Genomic DNA, 23,768 nt, shown 5'->3' with positions numbered 1-23,768 from the left:
CTATCGTACACTCCCAGCTAAATGATTGCCCCCTTTTTGTTTTTAAGTTCTACCCATATGGTCTTATTTGAGGAACCTTCTAAGAAATGATCTCTCCTTATTGCAATAATTGACTCCTTGATCGATAGTGCAAAACCATCTCCTCTTTTACACACCCCCACCACCGTCGTCACACCTGAAGATTCTATATCCTGGAATATTGAGCTGCCAGTCCTGCCCTCAACCATGTCTCTGTGAAGCGTGCTTGCAGAGAAACGTGGCTTTGGACCAATGGCTCCCAAAGCTCTCTACCAATGGGGATTTCTGCATGTCATGTCTGGATCTGTTGTAGACTAATTGCAGAGATTGATTGCTATAATTAGTTAACATTTCCATTATCAATGTATCATGTGACTCACAGGACAGTAGAAGGCAGTCTAGATGGACTGTGGTCTAGAAATTACTATGTTCCTATCTCTCAATGAATTGTTTCTCCTCCATGAACAGCCACTCTCCAAATGCCCCGGCCCCCCTCCACCCTCCCCACCAGTTCACATGAACTTAGCTTGTCTGGGAATTCTGCTTCCTCATGCCCTTCCATTCTAGGTCCAAGCTACCTCGTTCTCCTTACTCAATCCCACAGTCAACAACATCAAAAACAAGACCTTATCATCCAACTCCCTTCATTTGATCTTCTGCTGGATGGGATTTTCGCTATGTTGAAGCTGCTCTATATTTCCACCATTTTTTAAATGAAATCTAAACACATTCTTTTTCACTCTATTTCTGCTTCTATTGCGCTCACAGATAGATTTGGCAACTCTAGTTTGGCATATTCCTGGAGGTTTCAGCACATGACCTCCCATCTCCAACCAATCTGCCTTTTCATCCCATTTCCAATAACCAATAAAACAAAATGGAAAAATAACATTTTCCCCATTAATAGTTTTTAATGGGGTCGGACATTAATCTTCAATTCCTGGAGACGCCCGGGAAATCTCTGGAGGGGTTGGTAAGCTTCCTTACTGAAGAACTGCAAGGAACTAAATAACCCTTTATCAAGATGAAGCCCATCCATACGTCCAGGTTAGACATGGCCCATGGTTGAGGGGAGTGAAGGGATTTGCTTTGGCTGCCTGCCTCTCTTCTGCAGCTCTGTCCGTTTCCAAGATTGCCCTAGAAAAGGAACGGTGTCTGCCCGTTCATTGAAGACGTTCTGCAACTGGACAGCAAACAGACTATTCACCCAATTAGATAATTCCTGACTCTCGATCAAACTGCATTTTCCCATCTCCAATATTTTCATAATTAATAAACAGAATTGTACAAAGAAAGTGAAAAAAATATTTAAATGCCCAATGCATTTTCTTCTGCGTTTTCTCTCAGCACTGTCCAGGAGATGCATTTGCAATTCTGGAGAGTCCAGGACAACCCTGGAGGTTTGGCAACCCTATCCACAACCAGTGGGCACAACCATGACTGGAGTCAGAAAACAATATTATTTCATTTGATAAGTTTCCTTTATTCTTTAATTTATCATTAATACGGCAGAGAAGGAGGCCATTCAGCCCATCATGACTTAAGAGGCATCAAGGTGAAGAAGCTAAAAGGGGAACCATATTGTGTTGTTCAGACAAAGTGGGTGGGAATGGATCAAAGCTCAACCTGTTGCTGGGGCTCTGAAAGGACTGGAGGGCAGAGGCAGCAACACTTCAATTTGATTACTTTCCTCTTGTTTGACATTTATAATTTGGAATTCATTGCGTGTGACCTTTTTTTAAAAAAAAAGTGAGGGGAGGGTCTTGGGCATTTTGGGTTACCGGATTTATTTTTGAAAATTGATGATCATTCCATGTTAAATTAGCAGTTTGTAAAAGTGGAAGGTCAGGCCGTTGCTGAGGTAACGGGTCCGGAAGTGACGGTGGCGATGGGATGGAGCAGGTAGACTGGAGTTTGGAGTAACAACCTGGGGAATGGAGAGAGCGGCAGCAATGGAGAGAATCCGGAGTGGAGCGGCTCTGCTACTTCTCCTCTACCTGCTGGCAGGTAAACTTCAGGCCGGGGCTGCAGGGAGAAAGAGAGAGAAAGAAAGAGAGAAGAGGAAAGGAAAGGAATAAAACAATACTCTGTGGAGATCACCTCTCTCTTTTCCTCTTCTATCTCTCTTCCCCTTTTCTCTCTCCCTTTGCTTTTCTACTGTCTTTTTCTCCTTCCCTTCTCTGCTTTTCTCTCCCCCTCTCCCTCTGCTGATTTCATTTTTTAAAATCGTTTAAAACAAACTTTTTGGGGGATATTTTTAATTGCGCAGCTTTTAAGACGAGTTAAATTAGTATTTTTCTTTTAAAGATGTAACTTTTTCTCCGTTCGATGATTATTTTTCTGACTGGAACTGAATCGCGCCTGTGGGTGGTTTGGTGCTTTTCGTTGTTCACCTCAGGGGATCGGCGCCGGCATTGCCTTTCTTTATTTCCATTAGTTTAAGCTGCATCTTTTATTTTAAACTGGGTTTGTGGAAAGGATCTTTGCTGCACCCGAATTGTTCCTGGTTAAACATTCAGTCAACACTGGAGAGTATGCGTTCGATCAAAGGCTCTTTTATCTGGATCCGAAACACTGCTGGGTCTTGCTTTTGTTTGCCTGAGTTTCCCAAACTGTGTGTGTGTTTGTGTGTCTTTTAATGAATGAATGAATTAATTGGTGTGAAGGATAGCTGTTGTTTAGAGGGGGAGAAATTTTTTTTTTAAAATCTGAGCTTGCGCAGCATTTCAAAGCTGAACAGTGGAATGTTTTTGGACTGAGAATCTTGGTTGTGTTTTTTTGGAAAGGTCAGGAATGGTGAAATTGTGAACTGGTTGGTCGGGTCGATTCGGGCTTTCATTGTCATGTCATTGCTGATTGTGCTGTCTGTCTTTGGTCGGTGGTGAGAATGGATGAAAAGCAGACTGCAGGAATAATAGGATTTATTGCCATTGCCTCATAGAATCCTCCCCTTTATCCCCTCGTTAGACAATGCCTGACTCAATCATTGTGCTCGGTAGATGCAGGCTTGGGATGAAGCAGAAATGCATTTCATGCTAGTGGGAAGTGATCTTCAGAGGGCAAAGTCTGAAAGGTGTTCTGGCAAAATTGCACTGCTCAACAACTTTAATGTGGCAAAATGCCTTTTACTCTATGAATGTTTCAGATTTTGACAAAAATGTATCTCTCAAACAAAAAAGGAAGGGATTCTTCGAATTGTATGTATTTAAAAAATAACTTCTATGCACCCATGCTACTCCAGTATTCTTTTGGGCCTCCTTATCTCGAGAGACAATGGATACGCGCCTGGAGGTGGTCAGTGGTTTGTGAAGCAGCGCCTGGAGTGGCTATAAAGGCCAATTCTGGAGTGACAGGCTCTTCCACAGGTGCTGCAGAGAAATTTGTTTGTCGGGGCTGTTGCACAGTTGGCTCTCCCCTTGCGCCTCTGTCTTTTTTCCTGCCAACTACTAAGTCTCTTCGACTCGCCACAATTTAGCCCTGTCTTTATGGCTGCCCGCCAGCTCTGGCGAATGCTGGCAACTGACTCCCACGACTTGTGATCAATGTCACACGATTTCATGTCGCGTTTGCAGACGTCTTTATAACGGAGACATGGACGGCCGGTGGGTCTGATACCAGTGGCGAGCTCGCTGTACAATGTGTCTTTGGGGATCCTGCCATCTTCCATGCGGCTCACATGGCCAAGCCATCTCAAGCGCCGCTGACTCAGTAGTGTGTATAAGCTGGGGGTGTTGGCCGCTTCAAGGACTTCTGTGTTGGAGATATAGTCCTGCCACCTGATGCCAAGTATTCTCCGAAGGCAGCGAAGATGGAATGAATTGAGACGTCGCTCTTGGCTGGCATACGTTGTCCAGGCCTCGCTGCCGTAGAGCAAGGTACTGAGGACACAGGCCTGATACACTCGGACTTTTGTGTTCCGTGTCAGTGCGCCATTTTCCCACACTCTCTTGGCCAGTCTGAACATAGCAGTGGAAGCCTTACCCATGCGCTTGTTGATTTCTGCATCTAGAGACAGGTTACTGGTGATAGTTGAGCCTGGGTAGGTGAACTCTTGAACCACTTCCAGAGCGTGGTCGCCAATATTGATGGATGGAGCATTTCTGACATCCTGCCCCATGATGTTCGTTTTCTTGAGGCTGATGGTTAGGCCAAATTCATTGCAGGCAGACGCAAACCTGTCGATGAGACTCTGCAGGCATTCTTCAGTGTGAGATGTTAAAGCAGCATCGTCAGCAAAGAGGAGTTCTCTGATGAGGACTTTCCGTACTTTGGACTTCGCTCTTAGACGGGCAAGGTTGAACAACCTGCCCCCTGATCTTGTGTGGAGGAAAATTCCTTCTTCAGAGGATTTGAACGCATGTGAAAGCAGCAGGGAGAAGAAAATCCCAAAAAGTGTGGGTGCGAGAACACAGCCCTGTTTCACACCACTCAGGATAGGAAAGGGCTCTGATGAGGAGCCACCATGTTGAATTGTGCCTTTCATATTGTCATGGAATGAGGTGATGATACTTAGTAGCTTTGGTGGACATCCGATCTTTTCTAGTAGTCTGAAGAGACCACGTCTGCTGACGAGGTCAAAGGCTTTGGTGAGATCAATGAAAGCAATGTAGAGGGGCATCTGTTGTTCACGGCATTTCTCCTGTATCTGACGAAGGGAGAACAGCATGTCAATAGTCGATCTCTCTGCACGAAAGCCACACTGTGCCTCAGGGTAGACGCGCTCGGCCAGCTTCTGGAGCCTGTTCAGAGCGACTCGAGCAAAGACTTTCCCCACTATGCTGAGCAGGGAGATTCCACGGTAGTTGTTGCAGTCACCGCGGTCACCTTTGTTTTTATAGAGGGTGATGATGTTGGCATCGCGCATGTCCTGGGGTACTGCTCCCTCGTCCCAGCACAGGCATAGCAGTTCATGTAGTGCTGAGAGTATAGCAGGCTTGGCACTCTTGATTATTTCAGGGGTAATGCTGTCCTTCCCAGGGGCTTTTCCGCTGGCTAGGGAATCAATGGCATCACTGAGTTCCGATTTGGTTGGCTGTATGTCCAGCTCATCCATGACTGGTGGAGGCTGGGCTGCATTGAGGGCAGTCTCAGTGACAGCATTCTCCCTGGAGTACAGTTCTAGGTAGTGCTCAACCCAGCGGTCCATCTGTTTGCGTTGGTCAGTGATTATGTCCCCCGATTTAGATTTGAGGGGGGTGATCTTCTTGATGGTTGGCCCAAGAGCTCTCTTCATGCCATCATACATTCCTCTGATGTTTCCGGTGTCTGAGGCCAGCTAGGTGGTAGGGAAATATAGGGACAGGTGGGGATGTGGTAGGAATATGGAATTAATGTAGGGTTAGTATAAATGGGTGGTTGATGGTCGGCACAGACTCGGTGGGCCGAAGGGCCTGTTTCAGTGCTGTATCTCTAAAACTAAAACTAAAGTCTTTGGTGAAAGAATAACTAGAAATCTTGTATTTAAAGAAGTATAGTTGCGATAAAGGTACTAATTTGCCTGCTTATGTTTTGCGGGTCTGTGCTAATTATTTAAAAAAAAAAACAGGATTTTTGTGACCTTGGGACGTCCAAAAGCACTTTACTGCCTTTGAAGTACTTGGGAAGTGCAGCCACTGATGCAATGCATTTTAATGTTGTCAACACACTTGCACAATACTTTTAATTTATGTCTTTTACTTAAATTACTTATACTACTGGTGCCACACCTGTAATTGCAAACAATTACAAACTAAAGCTTTATGTAATTCAGATTTTTATTAACCTCTTTTTTTTTCCCTCTCTCTGTGTCTCTGTCATAAATATACATTTGAGTTCTTTGCCAGCTCATAGTGAAGTAATTGTGGATATTGTTTGTTCAGCCATTCCCACCTTTAAAATTCTTTGTTATGGTCGAGAGGATGGCAGAGTAATGCTAAGAGAGGTTTGAGTAGAAAATTCACACTTTTGGAGCTCTCTTGAAGTATGGAAAAGGGGGAAGGGTCTGGGAGGTGGTTGTAATTTGAAGCCAGGATCCCTGTTGGGTGCTGAAAGACCAAAATCAACCCTCAGCCCAGTTGATTAATCGTTGTGACATTATGGAATGCAGATTTAAGCGGTGTGGCGAATACAAATGAAGTCTCATTAAAGGGGGATTATGATGAGGGATTGCGTTTAATGGTTTATCTTTTTTTTTAATGATGCAGAGATGGTCTTTTATATATTTTTTTGTGGTGGGAGGATATTTTGCCTGATCCAGAAACTTAGCCGCTGCCAGCCAAGGTTTCCTGTTTCTCACCATGCTGGGTGGGGGGTGGGTCTGGCCACTGGGTTTAATATGTTCCAGGTGGGGGTGTGGTGGTAGGGGCAAGGGATTTTACCATCCCTGCAGACAGCCCAGAAACTAGCGGTTTTGCTGGCTCTGAGACTTTATATTTAGAATTGCAGTACTTTGGGTATCAGATCTCAGTACGGAGGCCAAGTGTGATTGCAGGATTTGTTCTGTTCTTGCTTGCTTGCCCTACCTAGATTTAAATAAAAAGATGAACTGCTTGACGTTGGACTGATGTGGTATCAGTATGCTCCTTGTGGCTATCTTTTTTCAATTTGCTGCCACTGTTGCCGCCAACCTGAGTCTTGGAAGAGAAGGGCATCATCAAATTGTACAGCACAGGAGGCGGCCTTTCGAAAGAGCTATCCAATTAGCCCCGCTCCCTTGCTCTCTTCCTATAGCTGTGAAAATGTTTCTTTTTCCAAGTCTTTACCAAGCTCCCTTTTGAAAGTTACTAATTAATTTCCTTCCACCACTCATTTAGGCAGTGCATTCAAGATTATATAAAATATAACACTCTTTCATGGGCACTTTATTTTTGTGATGGGATGGACGATACTCTGAACAACTTCTATTTATATAGCACCTTTTAACATAAACATCCCAAGGTTCTTCACAGGTGTGTAATCAGACAAAATTTGACATTGAGCCACATGAGATATTGGGACAGTTGACCAAATGTTTGTCAAAGAAAGTAGACTTTAAGGACTTGAAGTGGAAGAGAGAGGGGTTTAGTGAGGGAATTCCAGAGCTTAGGGCCTAGGCAGTTCACTAATGGTGTGTTTAAAGTTATCATTTCCTCACTGGCTGATTAGCTCACTAACTGAACCATCAGGTTTTCTTAATCTTAAAAAGAAAACATATGACTTTGTCATTGCACCCAGTAACCTTGTAATCTACCTGCTGAAAATTGTAGGGTTAAGCATAAGTTTCTAAATTCACTTGAAAAAGCTCTTCAAAACACTCCTACAGAGGATGCAGAGACCAAGTGGGCCCACATCCGAGACGCCATCTATGATTTCAGCAATGACCACCTATGGCAAATGTGAGAAGCAAAATGCAGACTGGTTTCAATCTCACTTTGAAGAGCTGGAACCTGTCATAGCCACTAAGCGCATTGCACTGTTGAACTACAAGAAAGCCCCCCAGCAAGTTAACATCTGTAGCATTTAAAGTAACCAGAAGCGCTGCACAAAGAACAGCCAGGCACTGTGCAAATGACTACTGGCAACACTTATGCCGTCGTATTCATCTGGCCTCCGACACCGGAAACATCAGAGGAATGTATGAGCTTTTGGGCCAACCATCAAGAAGATCGCCCCCCTGAGTCTAAATCAGGGGCACGATCACTGGCCAACGCAAGCAAATGGACCGCTGGGTTGAGCACTAACTAGACCCGTACTCCAGGGACAATGTTGTCACTGAGACCGCCCTCAACGCAGCCAAGTCTGTGTCAGTCATGGATGAATAGCCAACAAAATCGGAACTCAGTGATGCCATTGATTCTCCAGCTAGTGGAAAAGCCCCTGGGAAGGACGGCATTACCCCTGAAATAATCAAGAGTGCCAAAGCACTCCATGAACTGCTTTGCCTGTGCTGGGATGAGGGAGCAGTACCACAGGACATGCGCGATGCCAATATCATCACCCTCTATAAGAACAAGGGTGACTGCGGTGACTGCAACAACTACCATGGAATCTTCCTGCTCAACATAGTGGGGAAAGTCTTCGCTCGAGCCATTTTAAACAGGCTTCAGAAGTTGGCTGAGCATGTCTACCCTGATGCGCAGTGTGGCTTTCGAGCAGAGAGATCCACCATTGACTACCATTGAAAGACCACCATTGAAATACAACGTTCCTCGGACTACTCTTGCCGCATCCTGAGATCCACACTCAGTGCTATGCGCCGCTACATGCACACACTGGACCTCTCTCTCCAGCAGCACCGCCTCACCTTATCTCAAAGCTGTTCTACTCCGCAGTTTCATTTCATCTTTCGTCTCATCCGACACATTAACAAAAAACTTTTTTTCTTCCTTTCAGGTGTTAAGGAATGCAAGCTCCAGCAGCTGATGGGGACTAATGCCCCTCTAGATCCTCCTTCTGCTTCACTTCCCTCTGACCCCACCCCTTCTGATCTGACCGTGTATTCACTATACCCTCTGACCTCCCCCTCTCTGATGCTGAGCGTCTGTACTCAGCAAATGTCTCAGTTTTATCCCCTTACGCCCCCACCTCAATGAATTTCGTGCTCGGCATGACGTTGAGCTCTTCCGTCGCCTCCGCCTCCGGGCTCACTTCTTTGACCAGGAGTCCTCCCCCCGACCAGCAGACCCATTCACCCGCCTCCAGCATTCTCCCTCTACCTGGACCCCTCCCCCTGGCCTCTTACCTGCTCTTGATCTCTTCATTGAAAACTGTCGGCGAGACATTGGTCATCTCAATTTCTCTGCCCCCCTCACTCACTCTATCCTGTCCCCCTCTGAACTTGAGGCACTCTGTTCTCTCAGGTCTAACCCCGACATGGTCATCAAACCTGCAGACAAGGGTGGTGCTGTTGTCGTATGGCGTACTGACCTCTACCTTGCAGAAGCTCAACGCCAACTCTCAGACACTTCTTCCTACCTCCCTCTGGACCATGACCCCACCACCGAACATCCAGCCACCGTCCAAAGGACTGTCACTGACCTCATCTCCTCTGGAGGTCTTCCCTCTACAGCTTCCAACCTCATAGTCCCACAACCATGGACAGCCCGCTTCTACCTCCTTCCCAAAATCCACAAACGGGACTGTCCCGGCAGACCCATTGTGTCAGCCTGCTCCTACCCCACTGAACTTATTTCTTCCTATCTAGACTCTATCTTTTCTCCGCTGGTCCAGTCTCTTCCCACCTACATCCGTGACTCTTCTGACGCCCTACATCATTTTGACAATTTCCAATTTCCTGGTCCCAACCGCCGCCTCTTCACTATGGACGTCCAATCGCTCTACACCTCCATCCCCCACCAGGATGGTTTGAGGGCTCTCCGCTTCTTCGTGAAACAGAGGCCCAACCAGTCCCCATCCACCAACACCCTCCTCCGCCTGGCTGAACTTGTTCTCACATTGAACAACTTCTCCTTCAACTCCACGCACTTCCTTCAAGTAAAAGGTGTAGCTATGGGTACCCGCATGGGTCCTAGTTATGCCTGTCTTTTTGTGGGAAATGTCGAGCATTCTTTGTTCCAGTCCTACTCAGGCCCCCTCCCCCAACTCTTTCTCCGGTACATTGATGACTGTATTGGTGCCGTTTCCTGCTCCCACCCCGAACTGGAAAACTTTATCAACTTTGCTTCCAATTTCCACCCTTCTCTCACCTTTACATGGTCCATCTCTGACACTTCCCTTCCCTTCCTCGACTTCTCTGTCTCCATCTCTGGGGATAGGTTGTCCACTAATATCCATTATAAGCCCACCGACTCCCACAGCTACCTCAACGACACTTCTTCGCACCCTACCTCCTGTAAGGACTACATTCCATTCTCCCAGTTTCTCCGTCTCCGACGCATCTGCTCTGATGATACCTTCCATGACGGTGCTTCTGATATGAGCTTTTTCCTCAACCGAGGATTTCCCCCCACTGTGGTTGACAGGGCCCTCAACTGTGTCCGGCCCATTCCCCGCATCTCTACCCTCACCCCTTCCCCTCCCTCCCAGAACCATGACAGGGTTCCCCTTGTCCTCACTTTTCACCCCATCAGCCTCCCTTTCCAAAGGATCATCCTCCGCCATTTCCGCTGCCTCCAGCGTGATGCCACTACCAGTCGTATCTTCCCCTCCCTTCCCCTGTCAGCATTCCGAAGGGATCGTTCCCTCCGCGACACCCTGGTCCACTCCTCCATTACCCCCACCACCTTGTCCCCGTCCCATGGCACCTTCCCCTGCAATCGCAGGAGGTGTAATACCTGCCCATTTACCTCCTCTCTCCTCACTATCCCAGGCCCCAAACACTCCTTTCAGGTGAAGCAGCGATTTACTTGTACTTCTTTCAATGTAGTATACTGTATTTGCTGCTCACAGTGTGGTCTCCTCTACATTGGGGAGACCAAGCGCAGACTGGGTGACCGCTTTGCGGAACATCTCCGCTCAGTCTGCAAGCAGGACCCTGAGCTTCCGGTTGCTTGCCATTTCAACACTCCCCCCTGCTCTCATGCTCACATCTCTGTCCTGGGATTGCTGCAGTGTTCCAGTGAACATCAACGCAAGCTCGAGGAACAGCATCTCATCTACCGATTAGGCACACTACAGCCTGCCGGACTCAACATTGAGTTCAATAATTTCAGAGCATGACAGCTCCCCATTTTGCTTTCATTTTTAGTTATTCTTTTTTTTTACATTCTTTTTTACATTTTTTACCATTTTTTTTTTGCATTTATTACATTTCATCTTTTTTTGACCTGCGTTGCCACCTTCAGGGAACAATGGACCTGAACACCCAAATCTCTCTGGACATCAATTTTCCCCAGGACTTTTCCATTTACTGTATAGTTCACTCTTGAATTAGATCTTCCAAAATGCATCACCTCGCGTTTGCCCTGATTGAACTCAATCTGCCATTTCTCTGCCCAACTCTCCAATCTATCTATATTCTGCTGTATTCTCGGACAGTCCCCTTCACTATCTGCTACTCCACCAATCTTAGTGTCGTCTGCAAACTTGCTAATCAGACCACCTATACTTTCCTCCAAATCATTTATGTATATCACAAACAACAGCGGTCCCAGCACGGATCCCTGTGGAACACCACTGGTCACACATCTCCATTTTGAGAAACTCCCTTCCACTGCTACTCTCTGTCTCCTGTTGCCCAGCCAGTTCTTTATCCATCCGGCTAGTACACCCTGGACCCCATGCGATTTCACTTTCTCCATCAGCCTACCATGGGGAACCTTATCAAACGCCTTACTGAAGTCCATGTATATGACATCTACAGCCCTTCCCTCATCAATCAACTTTGTCACTTCCTCAAATAATTCTATTAAGTTGGTACGACATGACCTTCCCTGCACAAAACCATGTTGCCTATCACTGATAAGCCCATTTTCTTCCAAATGGGAATAGATCCTATCCCTCAGTATCTTCTCCAGCAGCTTCCCTACCACTGACGTCAGGCTCACCGGTCTATAATTACCTGGATTATCCCTGCTACCCTTCTTAAACAAGGGGACAAAATTAACAATTCTCCAGTCCTCCGGGACCTCACCCGTGTTTAAGGAAGTTGCAAAGATTTCTGTTAAGGCCCCAGCTATTTCTCCTCTCGCTTCCCTCAGAAACCTGGGATAGATCCCATCCGGACCTGGGGACTTGTCCACCTTAATGCCTTTTAGAATACCCAACACTTCCTCCCTCCTTATGCCGACTTGACCTAGAGTAATCAAACATCTGTCCCTAACCTCAACATCCATCATGTCCCTCTCCTCGGTGAATACCAATGCAAAGTACTCGTTTAGAATCTCACCCATTTTCTCTGACTCCACGCATAACTTTCCTCCTTTGTCCTTGACTGGGCCAATCCTTTCTCTAGTTACCCTCTTGCTCCTTATATGTGAATAAAAGGCTTTGTTCTTTGTTCATCTTCGTTTGTTCAGTTTGCTTGCCCACTTTTTTTTTCAGGTTTGCACTTGCTGCTGTTCAATATTCAGTGTATTAACACCTAATCTGTACTAATGCTTTGTCTTTCAACACACCATTAACATATTGTTTGCCTTTACTCCATGACCTTTTGGTCAGCTATGTGGCCTTGTCCAATCTACACCTTCTCCTTTGTTATCTCTTGCCCCACCCCACCTCACTTGCTTATAACCTGTGACTTTTCTAATATTTGTCAGTTCCGAAGAAGGGTCACTGACCCAAAACGTTAACTCTGCTTCTCTTTTCACAGATGCTGCCAGACCTGCTGAGTGGTTCCGGCATTACTTGTTTTTATTCCACCATTGACATGCTGTTCTCCCTTCGCCAGCTACAGGAGAAATGCTGCGAACAACAGATGCCCCTCTACGTTGCTTTCATAGATCTCATCAAAGCCCTTCTTCAGACTACTAGCAAAGATTGGATGTCCACCAAAGCTACTAAGTATCATCACCTCATTCCATGACAATATGAAAGGCACAATTCAGCATTGCGGTGCCTCATCAGACACCTTTCCTATCCTGAGAGACGTGAAATAGGGCTGTGTTCTTGCACCTACACTGTTTGGGATCTTCTCCTGGCTGCACTTGCATGCGTTCAAGTCTTCAGAAGAAGGAACTTTCCTCCACACAAGATCAGATGGCAGGTTGTTCAACCTTGTCCATCGAAGAGCGAAGACCAAAGTCAGGAAAGTCATCATCAGGGAACTCCTCTTTGTTGACGATGCTGCATTAACGTCCCACACAGAAGTGTGTCTGCAGAGACTCATCGACAGGATTGCAGCTGCCTGCAACGAATTTGGCCTAACCATCAGCCTCAAGAAAATGAACATCGTGGCACGGGACGTCAGAAATGCTCCATCCATCAATATCGGTAACCACACTGTAAGTGGTTCAAGAGTTCACCTACCTAGGCTCAACTATCACCAGTAACCTGTCTCTCGATGCAGCAATAAACAAGCACATGGGAAAGGCGTCCGCTGCTATGTCCAGACTGGCCAAGAGAGTGTGGGAAAATGGCGCCCTGACACGGAACACAAGAGTCCGAGTGTATCAAGCCTGTGTCCTCAGTACCTTGCTCTACGGCAGCGAGGCCTGGACAAAGTATGTTAGCCAAGAGCGACGTCTCAATTTATTCCATCTTTGCTGCCTCCGGAGAATCCTTGGCATCAGGTGGCAGGACCGTATCTCCAATGCAGAAGTCCTTGAGGCGGCCAACATCCCCAGCATTTACACCCTACTGAGCCAGTGGCGCTTGAGATGGCTTGGCCATGTGAGCCGCATGGAAGATGGCAGGATACCCACGGACACGTTGTACAGCGAGCTCGTCACTAGTATCAGACCCACCGGCCGTCCATGTCTCCGATTTAAAGACGTCTGCAAACGCGACATGAAGTCCTGTGACATTGATCACAAGTCGTGGGTGTCGGTTGCTAGTGTTCGCCAGAGCTGGCGGACTGCTATAAAGGCGGGGCTAAAGAGTGGCGAGTCGAAGAGACTTAGCTGTTGGCAGGAAGAAGGACAGAAGCGCAAGGAGAGAGCCAACTGTGTACTCATTGGGTCTTCTTTGGCCTCCTTGTCTCGAGAGACAATGGGTAAGCGCCTGGAGGTGGTTAGTGGTTTCTGAAGCAGCGCCTGGAGTAGCTATAAAGGCCAATTCTAGAGTGACAGACTCTTCCACAAGCACTGCAGATAAAATTGGTTGTCGGGGTTGTTACACAATTGCCGGCAATGCCCACATCCCATGAAATAATTTTTTAAAAAGACCTAGGGATATATGAGCGCAACTCACTGAAGCTGTTCGGGCCAGTTGAGAAAGTGGGTAATAGAGCATATGGGATCATGGGCTTTATAAATAAGGGCATAGAGTTTAAAAGCAAGGAAGTTATGGTGAACCTTTATAAAAACATTGGTTCAGCCTCAACTGGAGTATTGTCCAATTCTGGGTACCACACTTTAGCAAGGATGTGAAGGTTTTTGGCCATTATGTTTTTCTGTATTGGTTTAAGGATAAATATTGACCAGGGAGAATAGCCCTGTTCTTCTTTCAATATGACTATGGGATCTTTTCACACCCACCTGAGGGAAGACAAAAGGGCAGAACCTCAGTACTGCACTGGAGTGTTGGTGTATATTATGTTCTCGAGTCTGTGGAGTGGAATTTGAACCCATGACGTTCTGTCCACTGAGCCACACTTATTTGCAGCAGTTTGGGGTATTTAATATTGGCCTAGATCTTGCTGTCAAAAGAACTGTTACATGTGCATGAATCATAGGATCAAAGAACAGTTTTAGCACAGCGTTTGCAGACGTCTTTAAAGCGGAGACATGGACAGCCAGTGGGTCTGATACCAGTGACGAGGGAGGTCATTTGACCTGCAGTGTCTGATCCAGCTCTTTGCAAGAGCTACTCTCCTTGTTCCACTGCCCTACTTTTCCTCATAACCCTGAAAATATTTTCTCTTCAGATAATTATCTGAGGGGGTGGGGGGGGGGGGGGAGGAGTTTTTTTCAAGTCACTGTTGCATTTTTTGGTGTTCACCTTAAATCCATGTCCATGAATGGCCGCCTTTCATGCTGTAAATTTCTATGATTCTGCGATTAAACACGTAAATTGAAAATTTACTGTCTGAGTTGAATTACGCCACTCTGCCATTAGCTTCACTAAAATGGCATCTTGCTGTCTGGCTCGCCATTAGAAATGCATTGAATGGTGTGAAATTGCTGTAGACACAAGTATGAATTGAACTTGTGGAAAATTGTTGCACCCATTCCACTCTTAAGTACCCATCAAACAATGTGGTGAATGTTAATTACTCCCAGTCATCCTCTCTCTGGTACTGAAACGTAACCTTTTGTAAGTGTGCAATCTCATTCCTGCAAGTTTTAATTGTTGAAGATTTTAAATACACAAAAATAAATGTTGCTTCTCTCTCTCGGATCCTTTAACTCGCTCTCACTCTCTCGGGCCATGGATGACCTTTACACATTCTGAACTGTAAATGTGCAAGGAGTTTATAGTATAATTAGTGTGATTACTAATCTATTTGAAAAGGCATCCTTCAACCAACAAAGTTTAAAACTACTGATCTAACTAACAGTAGACACCATTGGATGTTCTGCAAAATTTGGCCCAGATATTTTCAAAGCATTCTGGTTCATGAAGCTAACTAGTTTTGATGACTGGAGCTGCACTTGTATAGTTGCTGTGAACAGCATATGCTTTTGCTTGGGGCAAAAGGCTTAACTACATAATTGACGTTTTTAGTTCTAGCATTTAATTGCAACTCCTCAGTTGATGATCAAAGCACACAACAGTTTTTAAAAAGTGCAAGTTGTAACACACAGGTTCGACTGCTGGAGAATTGCCTGTGCCAATAAGACGCTTACTGCTTTTGTTATTGGGTTACAGGTTACAGTTTTGACTAGGCAGAACTGAGCAGACGAAAGCGGGTTGATCAGGACTTGTGTTTCAAGATCTAACGCTGATTATTTTTGAAGTGCTTCATTGATTCTGTATTAATGGTTGATTAAGTGAAATGAAACTTCATCCTCCTCCCTTTTTAAAAAAACAAATCTCAAGTTCTGTTTTTGCCTCCGTCTAATCATTTTCTTCAAACACTTGAGTGATTTTTTTTTAAATGTTGCAGTAAATGTAAGCGTCTTGAATTATTGGAGCTAGAAGGGAGTGTAATACAAAACGGATGCTTTTTTTTGGAAAAAAAAAGTGTCTTTTAGTCTCTGGTTTTGTATTGAAGCCAGTCTCATGGGAATTGATTTGACTTATTTTCACAAAGCCACATGACAAACATAAAATGAAGATCATTTAGCCCATCTTAGCCCACACATCCACAAAGAACCAACAATTTAACTACCCCAATATTAACTAGGGATAGTTTTAGTGTGAAAGGAATGGAGGGAAGAGAATTCTTGAGCTACATTCAGGAGAACATTTTTAGCCAGTATGTAGCAAGACCAACAAGAGAGGGTGCAATTCTGGACTTAGTTTTAGGAAATGAAGCTGGGTAGGTGGAAGGAGAGGCAGTAGGAGAGCATCTTGGTGGTAGTGATAATAATTCTGTTAGTTTAAACATAGTTATGGAAAAGGACAAAGATAGAACAGGAGTTAGAGTTCTCAATTGGGGTAAGGACAATTTTACTAAGCTGAGAAGTGATTTAGCGAAAGTGGACTGGAAACAGTTAGTTGAAGATAAATCTGTGTCAGAGCAGTGGGAGGCATTCAAAGGGGAGATTTAAGGGGTTCAGAGTAAGCATGTTCCCACAAAGAAAAAGGGTGGGATTGCCAAGTCTAGAGTCCCAGATGTCAAGGAGCTTACAGAATATGATGAGGCAGAAAAGGAAAGCTTGTGTCTAACACCAAGAACTCAATGCTACAAAAAGCAGAGAGGAGTATAGAAAGTGAAGGGGTGAAATCAAAAAGGAAATTGGGAAAGCAAAGAGAGGGCATAAAAGAATATAAGCAAGTAGAATCAAGGAAAACCTAAAGATGTTTTATCAATATATTAAGAGTAAGAGGATAACTAAGGGAAGAGTAGGGCACATAAAAGACCAAAAAGGTAACCTATATGTAGGGGTGGAATATTTGGGTATGTTCTCAATGAATACTTTCGTGTTTGCCTGCATTGTCCCCCTCTTTTGTGCAGACATTGTAGTTAAGGAGGAAGAGGAGTGTGAAATATTGGATGTGATGAGCAAAGGGAAAGAGGAAGTATTAAGGGGATGAGCATTCTTTTAAACATGGATAAATCACCAGTGCCAGATGAAATGTACCCAGGCTGTTGAAAGGAACAAGGGAGGAAATAGTGGATGTTCTGAAATCAGTTTCCATTCCTCACTGGATGCAGGTGTGGTGCTGGAGGTTTGGAGAACTGCTAATGTACTTTTTGTTTAAAAAGGGAGTGAGAGAAAGACCGAATAACTACAGGCCAGTCAGGCTAACCTTGGTAGTGGGCCGATAAACTGTCACTTAGAAAGGCACACAGTAATCAAGGACAGTCAGCATGGATTTGTTAAGGGATGATTGTGTCTGAACAACTGGATTGAATTTCTTTGAGGTAACAAGGAGGATTGATGAGGTTAGTGCAGTTTATGTGATCGACATAGATTTTTGCAAGGCTTTTGACAAGGTTCCACAAAGCACTCTGGCTAAAAGAAATACCCATGGGATCAAGGAGAATGTAGCAAGCTAGATATAAAATTGGCTCTGACAGGAAACAAAGGGTAACGGTTGGCCATTTTTGTGACCTGGAGGGCTGTTTCCAGTGGTGTTCTGCAGGGCTCAGTACTGGATCCCCTGCTTTTTGTGGTATATGTTAATGATTTGGAAGTAAATGTATGGGGCATGATCAAGAAGTTTGCAGACAACACAAAGATTGGCCGTGTGGTAGATAGCGAGGAGGGTAGCAGTAGACTGCAGCAAGATATTATTAGACTGGTTAGGTGGGCAGAAAAGGGGCAAATGAAATTCAACCCAGAGAAGTGTGAGATGATGCATTTGGGGAGGTCAAACAAGGTAAAGGAATGCACATTGAATGGGAGGATACCGAGAGGTGTAGAGGAAGTGAATGTCCACAGGTCCCTGAAGGTTGCAGGTCAGGTGGATTTGGTGGTTAAGAAGGCATATGGAATCCTTTCCTTTATTAGCTGAAGTATAGAATATAAGAGCAGGGAGGTTATGCTGGAACTGTATAAATCATTGGTTAGGCAACAACTTGAACTGTATACAGTTCTGGTCACCTCATTAGAGGCCTGCTACCCGACCCGAACCCGACGACATGTGTCCGGGTCGGGTCAGGCCCATCTTCTGGAGCCGGCTTTCGGGCTCGGGTTGGGTTGGGCCAAGTCCGGGTCGAGTTGGGCTGGACATACGCTGTACGTGCTCTGCTGGTAAGTATTAAAAATAAAACAACTTGCCTGAGCTGGGAGTCCGGGACTAAACTGAGTCTGCGCAGTGAGTGAGTGTCATCACTATGTCGTCTCACGCATGTGCTGCAGCTTCTCGCAGGTTCGGTGTCGGGAAGGTAAGTAAACAGATGGGCGGGGTCAGCTCGGGCTCGGGGCAAAATCGGAGGGACTCTGGCCGGGTCGGGCTCGGGTCAGGTTCTTTTTCCTGACCTAAAGCAGGCCTCTATACCTCATTACAGAAAGGATATAATTGCACTAGAGAGGATACAGAGGAGATTTACGAGGATGTTGCTAGGTCTGGAAAATTGCAGCTATGAGGAAAGGTTGGATAGGCTGTGGGTTGTTTTCCTTGGAACAGAGGAGGCTGAGGGGATATTTGATTGTGGTTACGAGGGGCCTGGGTATAGTGGATGGGAAGGACCCATTTCCCTTAGCAGAAGGGTTAGTGACTGGGAGACATAGGTTTAAAGTGATTGGTAGAAGGATTAGAGGGGAGATGAGGAAACATTTTTTCACCTTCTGGAATGGTAGGAAAGGCAGAAACCCTCATCTGTGCTAAAGGGTGTCTGGATAGGCTCCTAAAGTGCTGTAACCTGCAGGGCTATGGACCAAATGCTGGAAAATAGGATTAGGCTGGGTGGCTCTTTTTACAGTAGGCACAGACATGATGGGCAGAGTGGCCACCTTCTGTGCTGTAAATATTTCTACATTTTCTAAATATTTGAAGAGGAATGTGTAGGGATGTGGGGAGAGGCCAAGGGAGTGGAGGGATAGCATAGACACTGTGGCTTGAATGGCATTCTTCTGTGTTGTAACAATTCTATGATCCCTCATTACAACAGATTCCCTGTCCTGATCTTTTGAACGTTTCCCATCTTTTATTAGTTTTTAACTTTTTAAACGTTGAATTTTTCTCTGATTTGAATTACCACCCATAGAATACTGTGCACCATTCTCTTCTACATATTACAAAAATGTTGTAAAGGGAGCAGAGAAGGTGCAAGAACGATTAACCAGAATGATACTCGAGCTGAGGTTATAACTATCAGGAAAGACTGGGGCTCCTTTCTCTGGAAAGGTGAAGTTTGCAGGGTGACTTGGTAGAGTCTTTAAAGTTGTGAAATGTTTTGATGGGATAGATGGAGAGAAAATATTTCCTCTTGTCTAGAGGTCATAAATATGCGTCGTGAACAAATCGAATAAGGAATTCAGGAGAAACGTCTCACCAAGGACCGGTGAGAATGTGGAACTTGGTATGATATTCAGTAGTTATGGTGAACAGCTTTATTGCATTGAAGAGGAAGATCCAAGGACATGAAGGAGAAGGAAATAGAAGGATATGCTGACTGGGTAGGAGGAGCCTTTTGTAATGCATAATACTGGCTGGCATAGACCAGTTAGGCCTGTTTCTGTGCTGTCGATTCAATGTAAATGTTGAGCATTGAGCTATGGCTTTCATTTTAACACATATCAATGTGATCTAAGTTTAAAATTTAGCTGCAGAAACATGCTCACCAATCACAAAGCAAACTGATGCCTCTTAAGTGAGAAATGGGATTATTGTTTTCAACAGAATTCATGGGTTTAATAGTATTTTCTCATCTCTATTTGTAAAGATAAAAATTTGAAAGCAGGAAAATCCACCCGAGTTGCAGCTTGGGGAGCCTTGACCAGTGTGTCCCTGAACGTGTCCAATTTCCCTAGCCCTCTATGTGAAGTCATCCAACTGAGAGCCTCCAAATGATATTACAAAGTTTGGATGAACCAAATTAGCACGCTCCTACTTATCTGCTAGGAGCTCTTAAATTGAGTTTGAAACAATTGTTGGAAATTTTTTCAAAAGGAACAGAAGCTGTTGGAAATAACACAGCAAGAATGTCTGTATTTGGCTAATTAACTCATCAACTCCCTGACGGTGAGAATGGTCAGTATTCTTGATCCTAATTTACCTGTTCTCATATTCTACACCAAATGTTGTTTTATTCAGCCCTATTAAAGGGGCTCCTCGACCTTTAGTGTTGGCCAAATTTGAAAAACGATTGCACCCAACTTGTTCTTTGTCTTTATGGATGATGCTAGACTTGCTGTGTGTTCCCAGCACTTACTGTTTGAATTCAGAGTCTGTAAGTCAGAGTTGCTTGCATCAAATTAATTGACAATTCTGGAATTGATTGCAGACCTAATGAAGAGTTTGGGTTTCGATGGAGTTGATTGGGAAAAACTGTTACCACAGGCAGATGGGTTGGTAACCAGTGGATACAGATTTTAAAATAATTGTCAACCCCAGGGAGAGATGAGAATTTTTTTTACGCCGTGTGTTGTGATCTGGAATGTGCTGCCTGAAAGAGTGGTGGAAGCAGATTCAATAGTAACTTTCGAAGGGGAAGTCCCAGACTTCTCCCATCGTCATCCCTGGGCATGTCTTGTGCCACTGGCAGGATAGACCCACCAAAGGTGGGTCACAGTGGGATCAGTTAGGACCCTGGGTCTATGCAAGATTGGCTGTGGGCCCCAGGAAACCTCAGGGCAGACATGGACAAGGAAACCTCCTGCTGATTTGCCACCTATCTCCTTCCCTCGGCTAACTCGTTCATGTTGTATACCACTTGGAAGAAGCATTGAGGATGGTGAAGGCACAGAAAAGAAAAATGTCACAAGCCCACATAATCTCTGGGTGCAGGAACTTCAATGTCCATCACACAAGAGTAGCTCCAATAACTGATGAGCTAGCCTGAGTCCCGAAAGACATAGCTATCAGACTGGTGATGAGAGAACCAACTCTGGTAAAACCTATTTGGCCTCCTACTTGCTGATTAACTGGTTGCAAATGCATCAGCCCAAGGCAACACAGATGTGAGTGACTGCTGCACATTCTTTATGGAGACCAAGTCCCATCTTCATGCTGACAACACCCACCATCTTGTCATGTGGCACTCAACTCCGCTCTAGCAGTGTGGCATTGCTAAGTAGTTTCATCTGATTTTCTTGGGCTACAGACATTGTTTATAATTTATATATTTGCAATTGAAAATAATTTTCAACATGGCATAACCTGTCTAGCAATGAAGTGTGGTGACTAATTTGGGTGAAGCCCCATCACAACTTGATAAATAGTTTCCCTATGAGAATACATGCATAGTTTGTGACGTCTGTATTTTTATTCTTGGGATGTGGGTGTCACTGCCAAGCCCAGTGACTATTTCCCCAATCCTAGTTCCCGGAGATGTGCCACCGCCTTAAACCACTGCAGTCCTTGTTGTGAAGGTGCTCCCAAAACTGGTGTTGAGTAAGAAATTCCCAGATATCAAGTCCATAATAATGAAGGAATAATATGCATCCAGGTTAGCATGGCGTGTGATTTGGAGGTGTGGTCAGGATAATTTAGTTCCTGAAGATTGGCCAGGTGAAGAAGAATTTGAGGGTCCTGCCCATGTAATAAAAGGTCTTTGACAATTGGATTTTTTTTTTGCTTTTTTTGGGGGTCACAGTGAGGCAGTTGTTGACTTGTATTGAGAGATATTTAACTGTGCCATAGTAATTGTTAGAATATGGATTTATACGACACGGAGTTACACTCATTGGGAAATCTGGAACACTCCTACTTTGAGCAAGCTGTCAAGCATTTTGATTCTTAGAAACCATCTAATCTGATGCCATAGTCTTTTAAAAAATATATATATATATTTGTGGCTCTCTGTTACTGCATTCCATGATGTGCGCTTGTAGATTAATGGAATGCAAAACCTTAAATCTGCTGCATAATTGGGACAAGAGTACCAGCACCACAAGCAGTGCAATGGTTCAGGTAGAAGGACCAGCACTGGCACCAACTCGGCAATCAGGGATGGCAATTAAATGCATTGGCCGTACCAAAGTTCCCGACGTCCCAAGACCTATCTATGGAATTCATAGCTAGAATTGGTGGTTATTGGAAAATGAGCCGTACTCCATTTGAACAGCACAATTCCACAATATTTTGTAAATCACTGGTCCTTGATGTGGTGGTAAACTTTTTTTTCCCTCTCCGTATCACCCATAAGGTTGCTTTTTATATATTTGAATTGGGAACTGAGTGTTCCTTCATTCATGTGATTTATTACTAAGTTTCACTAAGTGATGACAGACCACGTTGGATGGTGGTGTGGATAAAAGCCATGCTCCATCCTGGTTAAGCTTCAGCTTGCAGTATTGTGTACAATTCTTGAGTTCACACTTCAGTTGGAGAGGGCGTAGAGGATCTTTACTAGGATGAGTGAGTTCAGTTACCTGGAGAGATTGGGGAGGCTGAGATGGTTCTCCTCAAAGCAGAGAAGGTTAAGGGGAGATTGAATGAGGTGTTCAAAATTAAGATGTTGATGGAGCAAGCATGGAGAAATTATTTCCTGTTAAGTGCATTCGTAGCCAGAGGCCATATTTAAAATAATTGATCTAAGGGGCGGCACAGTGGTTAGCACCGCAGCCTCACAGCTCCAGGGACCCGGGTTCGATTCTGGGTACTGCCTGTGTGGAGTTTGCAAGTTCTCCCTGTGTCTGCGTGGGTTTTCTCCGGGTGCTCCGGTTTCCTCCCACAAGCCAAAAGACTTGCAGGTTGGTAGGTAAATTGGCCATTATAAATTGTCACTAGTATAGGTAGGTGGTAGGGAAATGCAGGGACAGGTGGGGATGTTTGGTAGGAATATGGGATTAGTGTAGGATTAGTATAAATGGGTGGTTGATGGTCGGCACAGACTCGGTGGGCCGAAGGGCCTGTTTCAGTGCTGTATCTCTAATCTAATCTAAGAACTAGAGGGGAAATTTCTTCACACAGATGGTTGTTTACTTCTGGAATGCACTACCTAAAAGAGTGTTGAAAGCAAATTCAGTAGGTTCTTTCAGAAAGAAATTGGACATGTATTTGAAGAGGTCTAATTGCATGGTTATCAGGGCAAAGCTGGGTGTGGGACTAAATTCAAAGAGCCCCAGCACAGACACGATGGGCCAAATGACGACCTCCTGTGTTGTAAGATTATATTGAGATCCCAGCCATTGCCAAGCTGTCTGTGCCTCTTTGAGGGTCTTTGTCCACATCCAGGCAACCTTGGAGAGGAATGACACAGTTGCCACTGGTATGTTTGAGGTATTCTGCAACCCACTGGGCACTGTGGGATGTTTACGCAGCATTGAGGAGGAAACCTTGATTATGATTTTACATTTTAGTTTAACTGGGCTTTCTTATACTGGTGATACTCTCCTGTTGAATGAGGCATTACTATCCTTGTGGCAATACTGATGGAATGCTGCACTGTCAGAGGTGCTGCCTTTCGAATGAGATATTAAACAGAGACCATGTCTGCCCTCTCGGGTCATAAGGTCATAAGAATTAGGAGCAGGAGTAGGCAATTCAGCCCCTCGAGCCTGCTCTGCCATTCAATATGATCATGGCTGATCTCATCTCAGCCTCAACTCTCCTTTCCTGCCTGTTCTCCACAACTCTTTAACCCTTTACTGATTTAAAAATCTGTCTATCTCCTCAAATTTACTCAATGTCCCAGCATCCACCGCACTCTGGGGTAGTGAATTCCACTGACTCACGACCCTTTGAGGGAAGTAATTTTAGATTAGAGATACAGCACTGAAACAGGCCCTTCGGCCCACCGAGTCTGTGCCGACCATCAACCACCCATTTATACACTAATCCTACACTAATCCCATATTCCTACCAAACATCCCCACCTGTCCCTATATTTCCCTACCACCTACCTATACTAGTGACAATTTATAATGGCCAATTTACCTATCAACCTGCAAGTCTTTTGGCTTGTGGGAGGAAACCGGAGCACCCGGAGAAAACCCACGCAGACACAGGGAGAACTT

At 44.9% G+C, this 23,768-nt stretch overlaps 1 protein-coding gene across 2 annotated transcripts in view; it reads left to right on the top strand.

The window, feature by feature from the left end:
• Positions 1 to 1,876: 1,876 nt before the first annotated feature.
• cxadr (CXADR Ig-like cell adhesion molecule) overlaps positions 1,877 to 23,768 on the top strand; it is a 113,259-nt gene continuing 91,367 nt past the window's right edge. For both annotated transcript variants that reach the window (XM_068041267.1, XM_068041266.1), the window contains exon 1: positions 1,877 to 2,025. In XM_068041267.1, coding sequence (XP_067897368.1) covers positions 1,953 to 2,025 — 73 coding nt within the window. In that variant the 5' untranslated portion in view covers positions 1,877 to 1,952. The remainder of the gene's footprint in view (positions 2,026 to 23,768) is intronic.

The sequence above is a fragment of the Heterodontus francisci genome, chromosome 10, assembly GCF_036365525.1.
Source record: "Heterodontus francisci isolate sHetFra1 chromosome 10, sHetFra1.hap1, whole genome shotgun sequence".
NCBI lineage: Eukaryota > Metazoa > Chordata > Chondrichthyes > Heterodontiformes > Heterodontidae > Heterodontus > Heterodontus francisci.
This window is presented reverse-complemented; position numbering and strand designations above follow the sequence as displayed.